Source organism: Zea mays, chromosome 7 (genome assembly GCF_902167145.1).
Source record: "Zea mays cultivar B73 chromosome 7, Zm-B73-REFERENCE-NAM-5.0, whole genome shotgun sequence".
Lineage (NCBI taxonomy): Eukaryota > Viridiplantae > Streptophyta > Magnoliopsida > Poales > Poaceae > Zea > Zea mays.
This window is the reverse complement of record NC_050102.1, coordinates 147,822,551-147,836,059: the sequence shown is the minus strand read 5'-3', so window position 1 is coordinate 147,836,059 and position 13,509 is coordinate 147,822,551. Positions and strand designations below refer to the sequence as shown.

Here is a 13,509-nt window from a genome sequence, read left to right as displayed (position 1 = left end):
TATTATTACCAATAACAACTTTTTGATCTTTCAATATCTTAGAGTACTTAGCCTTTACCTCTAGCGTAATGGATATAGAAGCAAAGTTTGGTTCACAAAACTGAGTTACTTTGTCCACCATTCTTTAGTATAGTTTTCGAAGAAAGCCTTTAAGTCAGCATCATGCTTAACTTGAATCTTCTAATGAAGCTCATTGAGTATCTTTTCAAGCGATGTTAGGTGCATGGTTAATGTTCCTAGGATTGAACGAATCAATATAATCATTTCCATCTTTAGATATGTCATTGTCAGATATGTTGCTAGTTGATCGGATCTTAATAGTATTCTTCTTACCTAGCAGAGTTGTCAAAAAGTGTGTTGACACCGGAAGAGATCCAAATCACACTCTAACAAGGGCTATCGTGCCCGCGATCGACACACAATCTTGAGTGCGACAAGGAATATGTGGGGTGAGGTATGGAAGCCTTTGGTCGATGACCAATGACCATTGATCATCGACCAAATGCTCATGTACCTCACCCCACATATGTTTCCTTGTCACTTATCACATTCTTAAATTTCTGGTGGAGACCCATCAAGAACGAGCATGTGAATATTGTTCTAGGGTCGACAAGAGCACCTAAACACTGCCAAAATCTCATCAGAAGACATGATGAAGGTGTTCATAGGTCTCAGGATCTAGAAAGTGACGGATTCCTGCTATTCCAACGACTCGATCGATTATGTGTTTATGTTGATTTTGGATGGTTTTTACCAAAATGAATTTTATAGAAGCTGACCGTTTGACAATCCGCAACAGCTTTTGGTGGCCATAACCTGAAAAGGCTGAAACAAACAGGGTCATAATGTTGTTTTGTTCCAGGGGAGCAACTACAATATGAGTGGTAATGGATCGTGATCCAAATGTTTTTTTATAAATTGTTAGGGCTCTAAATTATTTTAATTTAGAAAATGAATAGAAATATGATACGATCTTAACTTGATCTGATCCTTATATTTTATAGCATAAAATTTAGAGCATATTATTACCTATAAACGGCAATCAAAACAGCAGAAATGAAGGGCACCCAACGCCACCAGCTTGCCGCGTGGAAATGATTGAAGCGTTGGGACGTCGTCAAAGCACAGCTTTTACCAGGCAAGTGGCAACGGTTTACAGAGACCTTGAGTGGATGGATGGTCTGCACTCTGCACAAAGCCCTTTCTGCCAAGTGGATAGCTAGGTACACCACTCACATCACCCAAGCCTGCTGCAAGGTGGTTGCGGTTGGCGGTTGCCTGATTGGCCACTGAAACTTGAGTACCATCTGACGAGGTGAAAAGAAGTGAGAAGTCACTGCTCGTCCAGTTGGCCTTACCCTTACGTGGTGGCAGGCACGCGACGGAATGCGAGATGGGCGGCGTGTGAAAGCTAGGTAGCAAACGGCAATGCAAGCTCACGGCAGACAATCCGTCAGTCCCACATGGCGGTGCCGCTGGCCACTGGTCATAGTGCTGTGGAAGCATAGCTGCATTGCATGGATCTACCCACGACGAAGCACGCAATGAGCGGCCACCGACGGCCAGGAGGGCCGACGACGCGACAAGGCCGTCGTGTGCCGGACTGCGGACGTCGTACGCTCCACATGCTGCGCTGACGCGACCGCGCATCGACGCCGCGCCGGGCGCGCCGGTGACCGCGCGACGCGGGTCCGTGCCCACAGCCGGCGTGTGTGCGTGGCTGGCTGCGTGCAAGCAACTGCAACTCCAATGCCCCCGTGGAGGAACGAGCAGCGTCAGTACGACTACAAGCGGCTTTACCTACCCCGTCCGTGCCGTACCGGACCGGGCAAAGCTACGGAGCTGTGACGGGCGTGCGTGAGAGGTCGGTCGGGCGCGTACGAGCGCGCAGGCGTCGTGACACGCCGCGACGCCAACACCTGGCCCAGCGACAACGCGCTCTCGGCGTCGGCGCTCGCTCGCCCACGAATCACTCGCAGTGCCGTGGCGTGTCGCGGCTCCTGCGCCTCCAGTCTTCCACCTCGGCATCCACACGTTTCGCGCCTCCTCGTCACGACGTCGCGTCACGCCACGCGCATGTACCCCTCCGCGATGCCGTAATCCGCTCAGCTAGCGCGATCGATCGAGAGGACCTGCTCAGCTCGGTCCGGGTTCCCTTCCTCCTCACGCAGAGGCAGAGTAGTTAGCGCCGGTACCCCACGGTCCCCACCCCCACTAATCACCGCCTCGTCCCAAGTGAAGAGTGAACCCAACCGCTCCAGCCGCGGACAGCAACGTCTGACCGCCCGGCACCCCACGGGCCCAGCGCGCCAGCCTGACGGCGGCCCACCCATCGCGTGCTCCAGGCCCCTCTCGAAGTCGAAGCCAGGAATTTTACCCGCGTTCCAAATGAGCTTTAGCGGTCGCTGTCGTGGAGCACAGCCGCACCGCACTCACACCATTTCACCATCTCTCCGCGGAAGCAGATCCTCTCCGCTCGCCAGCCTCCCCCTCCTGCTGCTGCCTCCTCGCTTCAAGCAACACCCGAAGCGGCAACAACCACCACCACCACCACCACCGGACCTGCCTGAGCGACCCCTTGGCTTCCCACTCCACTGAAGCAGGGCGAGAGAGAGTAAGGAGGAGGAGGAGAAGCCATGGCGAGCGACGGCGACGGTAAGGGCCGCGTCGCTACGGCGCCGGGGGCAGGGTACGGGTACGCGGCGTACGGCGGCTACCAGGGGGCGGAGGAGCGGAAGTGGTGGCCGTGGCTCGTGCCCACCGTCATCGTCGCCTGCATCGCCGTGTTCGTCGTCGAGATGTACGAGAACAACTGCCCCAAGCACGGGAGCCAGCTCGGCGACTGCGTCGCCGGCTTCCTCCGCCGCTTCTCCTTCCAGCCGCTCCGCGAGAACCCGCTGCTCGGCCCGTCCTCCTCCACGTACGTTGTCGCTGCGGAAGCTCTGGTTTTGTTGACTTGTGCTGCCGTGTGCGTGCCATGCAGGAGCAGGACCCCCCCAATTAGAGTGTTACGGGTGTGCTTCAGGTCGAATCGTGCTGGGGAGATTGATTTGTTTCGCGTTTGGGATCTTGCGGTTAGAGAGAGGGATGGTACCGGTAGCGGAAGCCTGAGAATTTACTACCTTTGCAGCTACTTTCTGAGCAAACAGTGGATTTTGTTCGGGTGATTTCGAGTGTTTAAAGCCCACGCTACAAGGCAATTTTGTTGGGAGTGAAGTTTTAGGAAACCTTTGACCATTTCTGTTGCGTTCGAAGATTCTGCTCTGGAAGGATGTTTGGGGGAGGTTGCGACGGTGACATTCAGATCTCCGTCGCGGCTACCTTCACTCTTCTACTAAAAGCTTGCGATTTTGATTTATTTGTCCAATCAACTCGATAAATTCAGTTCTTCTGCAGTTCATATTTATCCAATAGATAGTCGGGGGGTCTATCTGAACAGCGAACACTGTGATAATACCGTAGATGTTATCTGTTTGCAGTCCTTCGCTACCAAAATCACAAAGGCTGTTAGTAATGAATTAATGATGTTGATGATGGAATATGGATCATCCTTTTAAGCTTTGACACTTCTGTCGGAGGCTATGTAGCAGGCATAGTATCCTGTAATATAGTATTATTATCTTTCGTGTTCTATTGTAGATGGAACCATGGGACTACTTTGACTTGTGTAAGCGCCTTTGTTTACCTTTTGGCCTTTGCAGAACATGTGCTAAGATAATAACACTCCCTGGAGTTACCTGTTTGACCCTACTTGCACGTATGTTTATTTTGTACTGTAACTTACTAGGATCGCTGCGAATGAATTAGGAGATTAGCCATGAGGCTTTATGTTTTGTCCTTCTGAATTTCAATAACATTGCGCTGCCCATGTAAGATAGAGCAAGATCTACGGGACGATTGTATTAACCCTTTTTTTATTTGCCAGTTTGGAGAAAATGGGAGCTCTTGACTGGAATAAAATTGTCCATCAAAACCAAGGGTGGCGCCTTATTAGCTGCATCTGGCTCCATGCTGGCCTAATCCATTTGGTTGTGAACATGCTAAGTTTGCTGTTTATTGGAATCCGCCTTGAGCAGCAATTTGGATTTGGTAAGCTTTTAAAATCATTTTCATCGTACGCGAATATCGATCCAACCATTCATTTCAGTTAAGTGTTCCAACCATTCGCCCTTCATGGTCATTTCACTGACACTGTTTTTCCTGCTTGCAAGTTCGCATTGGTGCCATATACCTACTGTCTGGTTTTGGTGGCAGCGTGTTGTCTGCACTCTTCCTACGGAACAGCTACATCTCCGTTGGTGCTTCTGGAGCTCTATTTGGCCTGCTGGGATCCATGCTTTCTGAACTACTCATGAACTGGACTATATACTCCAACAAGGCCAGTACAAGCAATAAATGAATAACATTTTATTTTATCCAGTTGATTGATAATCGCTTAGCTCATCTACTTAATTTGCTCTTGCAGGCAGCAGCTATAATAACACTGTTGTTTATTATTGCACTCAATTTGGCTATTGGGATACTACCTCACGTTGACAACTTTGCTCACATTGGTGGATTCGCGACGGGTTTCCTCTTGGGTTTTGTTCTGTTGGCAAGGCCTCAATTTAGCTGGATGGAAAGTCATGAGTTGCCACACACTAACCAACCTCCCAAGTACAAAGCATACCAGTATATTTTGTGGGTTGTGGCACTCGTCTTGCTGTTAGTTGGGTAAGTAAATCCATATGGCTGGTTCAGTATATTTGTTGTAGACATGTCTTTATGCGTTTATTAAACATATATTGCAGAAAACGTGCAACAAAGATTCGTGATTCTGGACTAATGCTAAATTTTGGACGAGCTATAAAGATGTCACTTGTTTTTTGTGAAAGCTTGAAATAACACTAATGTCAAAATTCTTGGGGCACAGGTTTGTGATTTCACTGGTGATGCTTTTCAAAGGGAAGAACGGGAACGATGGCTGCCATTGGTGCCACTACCTGAACTGCGTGCCAACATCCAAGTGGAAGTGTAACACCTAGACACCTCAGTTTTCTGTACACTCGGGGGCAAAAATGTAGTATCCAGATTTACAAGACCATTCTCTATGTTTGTTTGTCTGTAGATATGAACAAGTTCTTTGTTGTTTACTGGTTTTGAGTTTCCTTGCCTATGTAAACTGCTTCGTTGAGCGTTCTATGTTTATAATTGGAGTTTGATAGCTGTTTTAAATTGCTCAATGGAAAAGCAGTAGCTTTGGTGCGCAGTTGATCGTGGTGTTTACACAAATAAAAATACGATAATTTTTTATCTAACAGATAACGCCGTCCTAGCTCAGTGGTAGAGCGCGTGGCTTTTAACCACGTGGTCGTGGGTTCGATCCCCACGGACGGCGGCATTAATAAATTTTTTTCAATTTTTTTTTGCAGTTAGTTTATTCGCCTTTGGCTCATTCTTCACCTAATCGCTTCTTTTCTTCACTGTTCTCCCGCTTCATTAGGTAATATTGTTTAAATTGAATAGTTGTTCAAATATGTTGCAAACTTTTACAATAATTTGTGCTTTATTTGAACTGATTATCGTGTTCGATCTTAATACATCTACCATGCCTGCAAAATACATTTCATATGTCGCGTGAGAAACCATAAATTCACTCCCTGCGTGAGAAACCATAATTTCACTCCCTAGTCTTATCTCGAAAGTTGACTCCCTCCTCCCCTCTCCGCATTGCAGCCACTAGAGTAAGGAGTCGAAATAGTCTTGAACGACTTGCGAGAATGGTGACAAGGCGAGCGGAAGCGCCACGACAGGTGCTCGCATGGACGCCCATTCCCTACCCAATCAAACAACTACAATCTCGAATCAAACCTAACTAATCATAAATTTACTAAATTGAAAACTCATGTACCTCAATCAATGACTTGACTGTTGCGATGACGCCTGATAGCCCTACTTGCATGGGCGATCGTCTTGCTTGCCTCGTTGTCTGCCTGCTTGGCGCTATGGGTATATATGTCCAAATAGGACAGTCCTGTTGGACGGCTTATAGCCCGACATAGTTTAGCATGTCGAGCATGGCCTCACTAGTTTAGCTTATGGCCCGTGTCGGTACGACCTGATCACCATATAGTGTCTATGCCTTAAGTGTGGCACAACGGACTAGGCTTAACATGGCTCGGTTTGTTTCCTATATTTTAATATATATATATATATATATATATATATATATATATATATATTATGCTTGAGCATAGAGTGTAAAGAAAAAACATGTATGTTTTGTTGGCTAGTAAGTATGAATTTGTGTTTAGAGCTAACAATTATGGTTCAATGCAAGTGTCTTTAGGAGTCTTTGGTCCTGTTTTTTCAGCTTTTTTAGCTTCAGGTCACCAAAAGCTACTGCAGACTGCCAAACACTCAGCTTTTTAGTTCGCTTCTATGAGAATCACTCTAGTTAAAACCATCCAAAATTAACGTAAACACATAATCAGCCGAGTCGTTGCGATAGTAGAAAACCTTCACTTTCTACATTCTAAACCCTATGGACTCTTTTATCTTCCTCCGCACGTAATCTCCACGATACTCAAATTCTCTCCACAGTTAGATTCTCCCCACGTCCATATTTTCAGAAAATCTCCTCGGAAAAAAGCTGAATCAAACAGACCCTTTGTCCATTTCTCCACTCGCATTGAGTGTGGCGCGCATGTAGAGTGTAGACGACTAGAGTAAGATGTAACTGCTTTTGTGCACTATAGTGCATTTTCAGTACCATTCAAAATGCATAGTTTCATCCCTGTTTTCTAGGGTTTTTTAAAATGGATTTATTTCTATAAAAATCTATATAATTATTAAATTTCTATATGGTTTGTAATTTTTCTATGTTCTAAATAAACCATATCAAGTCCCTTAAAAGAGTAGAGAAAAGACAAGGAAAGAAAAAATAGCCTCCCTTCTTCGCTCTACCTAGATGTCATCTAAGTATTCCACCTGGATCTACTGGTGAGCGCTAATGGCTCATCGGATGTACCTTGATACTACAATGAGGACTCAACAAGAGTCAAGTTGAACAAGAAAATGGCCCAAGCTTGCAACAACAAGGAGAAGGATGGTGCATGTCATCACGGTACGATATCATGATACCATAAGTATCCAAAACAGAGAAATGGTATATTGATGGAGCAAGGGGTGTAGGTTGGGGGCATGTTGATCCTGGGTGCATCCTAGTTACCAGTATGTGAGTAGTTTATAGGTGTTTGGGCCACAATATATGTAATACCCTACATTCTTTTTAGTATGCTCGATTGTTGAACATAAAGGTGAATAAGGTTATAAGCTCACATGTCAATTGAGCGTCATGACCTTCTAGATCTCCCTTCTTGTTTAGTTTTGATGAGAGTTCTAGATTACTAGTCTTACCTCGATGTATGCCCTCATACTTTTGCCAATTGGAGCTCATTGAGCCCTATTGAGAGAGTGTTGAATTGAGTCAAGTCCCTAGAAATAGATCAAATATATCTCCTCTCTACCTTGTTCTACTTCTCCCATTTTTAGACCAAGGGAGGAGAGAGTTACATTCTTGCTAAGCAATAGGCCCCACCCAATAGAGACTCAACAACTCCTATCTCATTGTAGTCATGAGTCATGCATGGTGACACTCCTTGGTCACACCATATTGTTGAGTGTGCCTTGATATAAAGGCAATTACATCTTGTCATAGTGGAAACTATCGGAGTCCACATTGTTGGGTATAACATAATTGGTAACTAATTGTCGATGTTTCGAACTAGCACCTACGATTAAATTTGTGTATGCGCGTTTTGGGTCTACATGGTGTGCTCAGTGGACACAAGATTTATACTGGTTTGGTCTGAACGTCCATACTTCTAGTCTTTGGTGGCTCACTGAAAGTGCAATCAACACTAACTAAGGGTTTTGGTGATTTAATGACAAAACAAATAAGGGTACAAACAAGTTTGCTCCTAGTGTATGCTCATAATCTACATGAATTAAAGGAGCTACAACTTTTGTTGAGAATTCAAATGAAAAATTTCAAGGACAAAGCAAACACATCAGTGGTGCCTTGAAAAGACTCCATACGACGAACGTATAAAATTTTATGTATATCTTGAGTCACAGGATCTAATTCTTCCTTAATAGTTTTCGCACAGGTAACGGTCAAGCCTCCAAATTCAAAAGCTATTTCGAAAACCAAAATCTCTTGGACACTGTGTATGACTGTTGTTAGGATTGAGAAGCAGAGAGTGTTCCTGTTGAAAAGCAGTTGAACTTTCTCAGCTGAGTTGAACTTTTTCAACTGAGTTGAGCTTTTTCAGCTGAGTTGAACTTCTTCAGCCGAGTTGAGCTTTTCCAACTGAGTTGAACTTATTCAGTTGAGTTGAGCTTTTTCAGCTGAGTTAAGCTTTTCCAGCTGAGTTGAACTTCTTTAGGTGAGTTAAGCTTTTTCAGTTGAGTTGAACTTCAACTTCGATTGTGAACCTCTTTGACCATACACCAGTTGAACTAGGGTTTTCTCTCCTAAACTTTCTGGTCAAAATTAGTTGAACTGGTCCCCAGGGGCAGTTCAATTGGTCTATGGGACATCTACCCAGACTGACTAGCAGTCCGCCAGTCAGACTGGTAGACTGGCTGTCAGCTGACATGAGGGCGGCTGAACCGCCCCATAGGGCCAGTTCAACCGGTGTCAAACATGTTTGACCAGACTATCCGGCAGTCTGCTAGTCTGCTGGGCAGACAGACTAATAGTCAGACAGGGGCGGTTGAACCGGCCATAGGGGCAGTTCAACTGGTCTTCCCCCAAAAAATCCAGCCCAACGACTCTTTTTGAGGAGAGTCTATATATAGCCCCCCACATCTCTCTCCTCATAACTGCTCTTCGCCACACATTCATTGCACACCTAACTTGAGACAAAGGCACACTTCTTCCTCTCACACCCAAACTAGCTCTCGATTCAAATCGATTGAAGGAGCCCCTTTGGTGTGAGGTTTGTGCTTGTGCTCTCGAATTTGGTTTTCCTCTCCTCTCTCACTCAAATCTTGAGCTTGTTGCAAACACCTCTTGTGCGACATTGTTGTTCTTGAAACCCTAGGGTTTCAAGACGGATTGAGGTTGCTTGGGAGTCTCCAAATTTGTGGATGACCCCAAGAAGTTTGTATTCCCCTCTCTTGTGAGAAAATTTGAAAAAGAATCTCTTGACCTTGGTGGTCGGGTTGTGGAGGATTAGGGTTGAAAAAGACCCCACCCTTTATGGGCTCCTCAACGGGGAGTAGGATACCTTTGTGGTGTGGCCAAACCTTAGGATAAATCTTGTGTCTTGTGTTCTTGCTCGATCTATGATTGTGATTTTATTTGGCAAGATAGACATATAGGTTTATTCACCGTATGGATATTGTGGTGAATCAACTCCCGTATTTTCACCACCCACACTTAGCTTATCTCTAGTGTTTTCTACTATAAGAGATCCATCTTCTATTTTCCGCGTAGTTCATAGTCTAGATTTATACTAGCAGTTGGACTGGTTCAAAGTAGTTCAACTTGCCTTTATAGCAGTTGAACTGTAGATTTAACATTATCTCAAATTTTGTGGTGATAATTTTCGGGTTTAGCCTATTCACCCCCCTCTAGGCTACTTTCAATAGGTATCAAAGCTTTGTGCCTCATTTTATGCTTAACCACGTGAGGAAACGATCTTGTTGACTGAAAGGGACCATGTGGATTCTCTTTTCGAGGAAATCCCAACCACATCCACTGGTGAGGAAATGAATGTCACACCCGGGCTTTAAGGGACAAAGCCGGGTGCATCTCATATATGCGCCAAGAAGACAACATATATAATAACAGAGTGTATAGAGATAAATGTCACAATAACATCAGAGTATTTATTACATAGCGGAAGTCTTATAACAGAATAAAAGATAAATATAAAGCGAACTAAGGATCATCCTTGGCGCAAAAGTCGACTAGGGAAATACCACCTAGATCAGATCAAACTCCTCGCTTTGTGGCTCCTCCTGAACCACCTGTTCTTCTCCTGTGGGGGTGTGAGATAGCAAGGGTGAGCTCACACATGATCATAACTCAACAAGTTGTGGGGAACCAGTGGGCATGAACTCACCAAAGGTGAGAGTTCATGTGATGTGTAAGGCTAATCAACAACAGGGGTTAAAGCTGAGCATTGCTTTTAATCAGTTGGTCAAAATTTTATTAGCAGTTACTAGATGTAAGTAAATACCAAACCTTAATAAAAGTAATAGAACAAAATTAATAAATAATCTCATGCAATGCAAATGACAAATTGAATTTAAGTTCCATAAATTAATCATGCGAGAGTCCTGAGCTGCTCATGACCGCGAGCACGGCTAGTATACCAGTTTTACATTCTGCAGAGGTTGTACCCTGTACCCACAAGTCATGTTACCCATCTACCAAGGGATCACGACTCCCATACACCTCTACCAAGGAAGCGAGGCAGGGCAACACTACGAGGCCTTTACAAAGTTCCACTAGCTTCCGAAAACCCGCTACGGTTTATGGGAAGAGCATTTGCAAGAATCCCCCGTCTGACCGCCATCGCAGCAAAATCAACCCGAGAACCTCCTTGCATGCAACTCCCCTACCGCCCTTGCCTCTTTCGGGTAAGGTAGTCTTCCACTAGCATTCCTAATTAGTCAGCTAAGGGCGTCCCATTAAACCCTTGTGGTGGCACGTGTTTCTCAAGTTAAGCTCCATGTTCCAATTAACATTAATGATCTTGACATGAACATAAATAGAATAACAAAATAACTGGAACATGGATATAATGAAATATTTATCCCAAAACCATGTAAAGCAATAGCAAAACTACCCAAGTGATTCAAGGATAACAAGGTAAAGAGATAAACAATCTAGGGTGTCCTATCGGGTCCCATCAAAATTAAACCTAAGCATGAATAAGTGATATTAAAGAACATTATTGGGTAAAAAGTGGTCAAGGGCATAACTTGTCTTCAATGAGCTCCTGCTCAGCTACTTCTATTTCCTGGTCACTAGGATCCTCATTCACAGGTTCTTCTAATCGCCACAATACAAACAAGCACAATATATAGAGAAAATTAACATCACACCAAACATGTAAACAAATTACATAATAATATTCTAGACATTAAAATAAAATCCTAGGAACAGGAATCATAATTTTTGGAGTTATAGATTTTAAGATATGAATTTTCAAAGGTTTATATGCTTAAAATAGGATTAAATGGGAAACTAATTTTCTTAATATTTTCATGTCAAAACAGAGACTCTAAGTGACAGAGAATAATATTACAAAATTTTAGAAACTGGAATGGGTTATTTTGGAGTTCATATGAATTTTCTATGGAATAAACAAGTTCTAGGATTTATTTTCCCATTAAAAATCATTTCCTGTTATTAATTATCCATTTCCTATGAACTCTGGACTGGGCCTCGATTACCAGGAAAGACAGGGGTCTTTGAGTAAAATTTTCTAAGACACAAACCGCCCTGCGCAGTGGACTGCGGGTTGATTGGGTAAATACGCGAGGGTTCTTTTGCAAAGTGGCGCGACTGTAAGGGTACCCGTCAATCCTAGTCGTCTGATCGACCACAGATGGCCCCGATTAGATCGGCTACCGACTGAGCCGATAGGGATTGAGGCCATAGGATCCTAATCCTATGACCCGAGTTCTATGTGCACGTGATGAACTGCTAGTCCTCCGATTCCCATCGTGCGACACACCTGAACTCAAGCCAGTCGGGATTCCAGAATTAGATCCTACCCCTCGATTTGGGATCGCACGACCGAGTTCAGAACTACCCTGGCGACATTATAGGGCGGCGCCGCTAGTCCCTCACGGCGGCAATGCCGCCGGCGTACGACGACCCGGGACACCCGCACCCCATTCGACCCCCGGAACAGCGCAATGTGTGAAGGGGAGGACTGCGGATGCGAGGGGATACTAATCACCGGGTGACAAGCGATGGAGAGGGTTGGCCACGAAGACGCGCGACACGGCGGCGCAGGATGAAGTCCGGTGAGCAATTAAGACGTCGTTGGTGGAGAACCTATGTGTCACGGTCCCAGAATCACTCCGCACGACCTCCGCTAGTATCTTCGAACACCCTCAGGTTGAGGATTCATGGCACGAGAGGGCGGCCACGGCAGCAGTCACACATCCAACACTCCCTCGAATCTTTTTCCCTCGCGGTGGCTTCATTGGTGGCAGCGAATTAGGAGGAGGAAGGAGGCTTGACGGTAGAGTTTTATACCCCCACATGCTTGCGCGAACAGGGATCGGATATAGTCAGTTAGAGCTTGCAGCAGCGGAGGAATCGGTCGGTCGTTGCGGTAGCTGGGGAGAAGATCTACAGTGCGTCTAGGGCCCACATGGCAGCGAGCTAAGTTGAGAGAGAGAGCGCCCGGTGCGGCTGAAAGTCGCCTAGAGGGGGTGAATAGGAAAATATGAAATTTATAAACTTTAAGCACAACTACAAGCCGGGGTTAGCATTAGAAATATAATCGAGTCCGAAAGAGAGGGCGAAAAACAAATCACAAGCAAATAGCGAGAGTGACACGATGATTTGTTTTACCGAGGTTCGGTTCTTGCAAACTTACTCCCCGTTGAGGTGGTCACAAAGACCGGGTCTCTTTCAACCCTTTCCCTCTCTCAAACGGTCACTTAAACCGAGTGAGCTTTTCTCCTCAATCAATTGGGACACTTAGTCCCCACAAGGACCACCACACAATTGGTGTCTATTGCTTTGATTACAAATGTCTTGGGAACAAGAAATGGGAAGGAAGAAAAGTGATCCAAGCGCAAGAGCTCAAAGAACACGGGCAAAACTCTCTCTTCTAGTCACTAATTGCTTTGAGTGGAATTGGGACTTGGAGAGGCTTTGATTCAATCTAATTGTGTCTTATATTGAATGCACTAGCTCTTGTATTGAATGTGTTGGCTGAAAAACTTGGATGCCTTTAAGTGTGGTGGTTGGGGGGTATTTATAGCCCCAATCACCAAAGAGGTCGTTGGGGAGGCTGTCTGTCGACGGGCGCACCGGACAGTCCGGTGCGCCAACCATGTCACCCAACCGTTGGGGTTCGACCATTGGAGCTCTGACAAGTGGGGCCACCGAACAGTCCGGTGGTGCACCGGACAGACACTGTTCGCTGTCCGGTGCGCCTTCTGGCGCCTGCTCTGACTCTGCGCGTTGTCCGCCCACTGTAGCTTCACTGTTCACTTTTGCAGACGACCGTTGGCGCTGTAGCCGTTACTCCGCTTGGCACACCGGACAGTCCGGTGAATTATAGCAGAGTGGCATTTCTAGAAACCCGAAGCTGAGCAGTTCGAGTGGATTCACCCTGGTGCACCGGACACTGTCCGGTGGCACACCGGATAGTCCGGTGCGCCAGACCAGGGCAGCCTTCGGTTTCTTTTGCTCCTTTTTATTTGAACCCTTTCTTGGACTTTTTATTGGTTTGTGTTGAACCTTTGGCACCTGTAGAACTTATA

The 13,509-nt window shown here is 45.5% G+C and overlaps 1 protein-coding gene and 1 non-coding gene across 2 annotated transcripts; both read left to right on the top strand.

Moving 5' to 3' along the window:
- Positions 1-2,450: 2,450 nt before the first annotated feature.
- On the top strand, positions 2,451-5,305 carry LOC100274505 (membrane protein). Its single transcript, NM_001148863.1, has 5 exons — positions 2,451-2,920; positions 3,926-4,089; positions 4,212-4,378; positions 4,466-4,713; positions 4,913-5,305. Exons 1-5 carry the CDS (start codon positions 2,637-2,639, stop codon positions 5,022-5,024), a joined length of 975 nt encoding a protein of 324 aa, NP_001142335.1. The 5' UTR covers positions 2,451-2,636; the 3' UTR covers positions 5,025-5,305.
- Positions 5,306-5,377, top strand: TRNAK-UUU (transfer RNA lysine (anticodon UUU)). Its single transcript has one exon. It is a non-coding gene; the product is annotated as a tRNA-Lys (tRNA).
- Positions 5,378-13,509: the final 8,132 nt, after the last annotated feature.

What these genes read in the sequence shown, in the direction of transcription:
- LOC100274505 (NM_001148863.1), top strand. Translation starts at nt 2,637, where the DNA reads ATGGCGAGCGACGGCGACGGTAAGGGCCGCGTCGCTACGGCGCCGGGG. An exon ending in CTCGGCCCGTCCTCCTCCAC is followed by an intron (nt 2,921 to 3,925) that starts GTACGTTGTCGC and finishes TTTATTTGCCAG; the next exon opens with TTTGGAGAAAATGGGAGCTC. An exon ending in GGACTATATACTCCAACAAG is followed by an intron (nt 4,379 to 4,465) that starts GCCAGTACAAGC and finishes TTGCTCTTGCAG; the next exon opens with GCAGCAGCTATAATAACACT.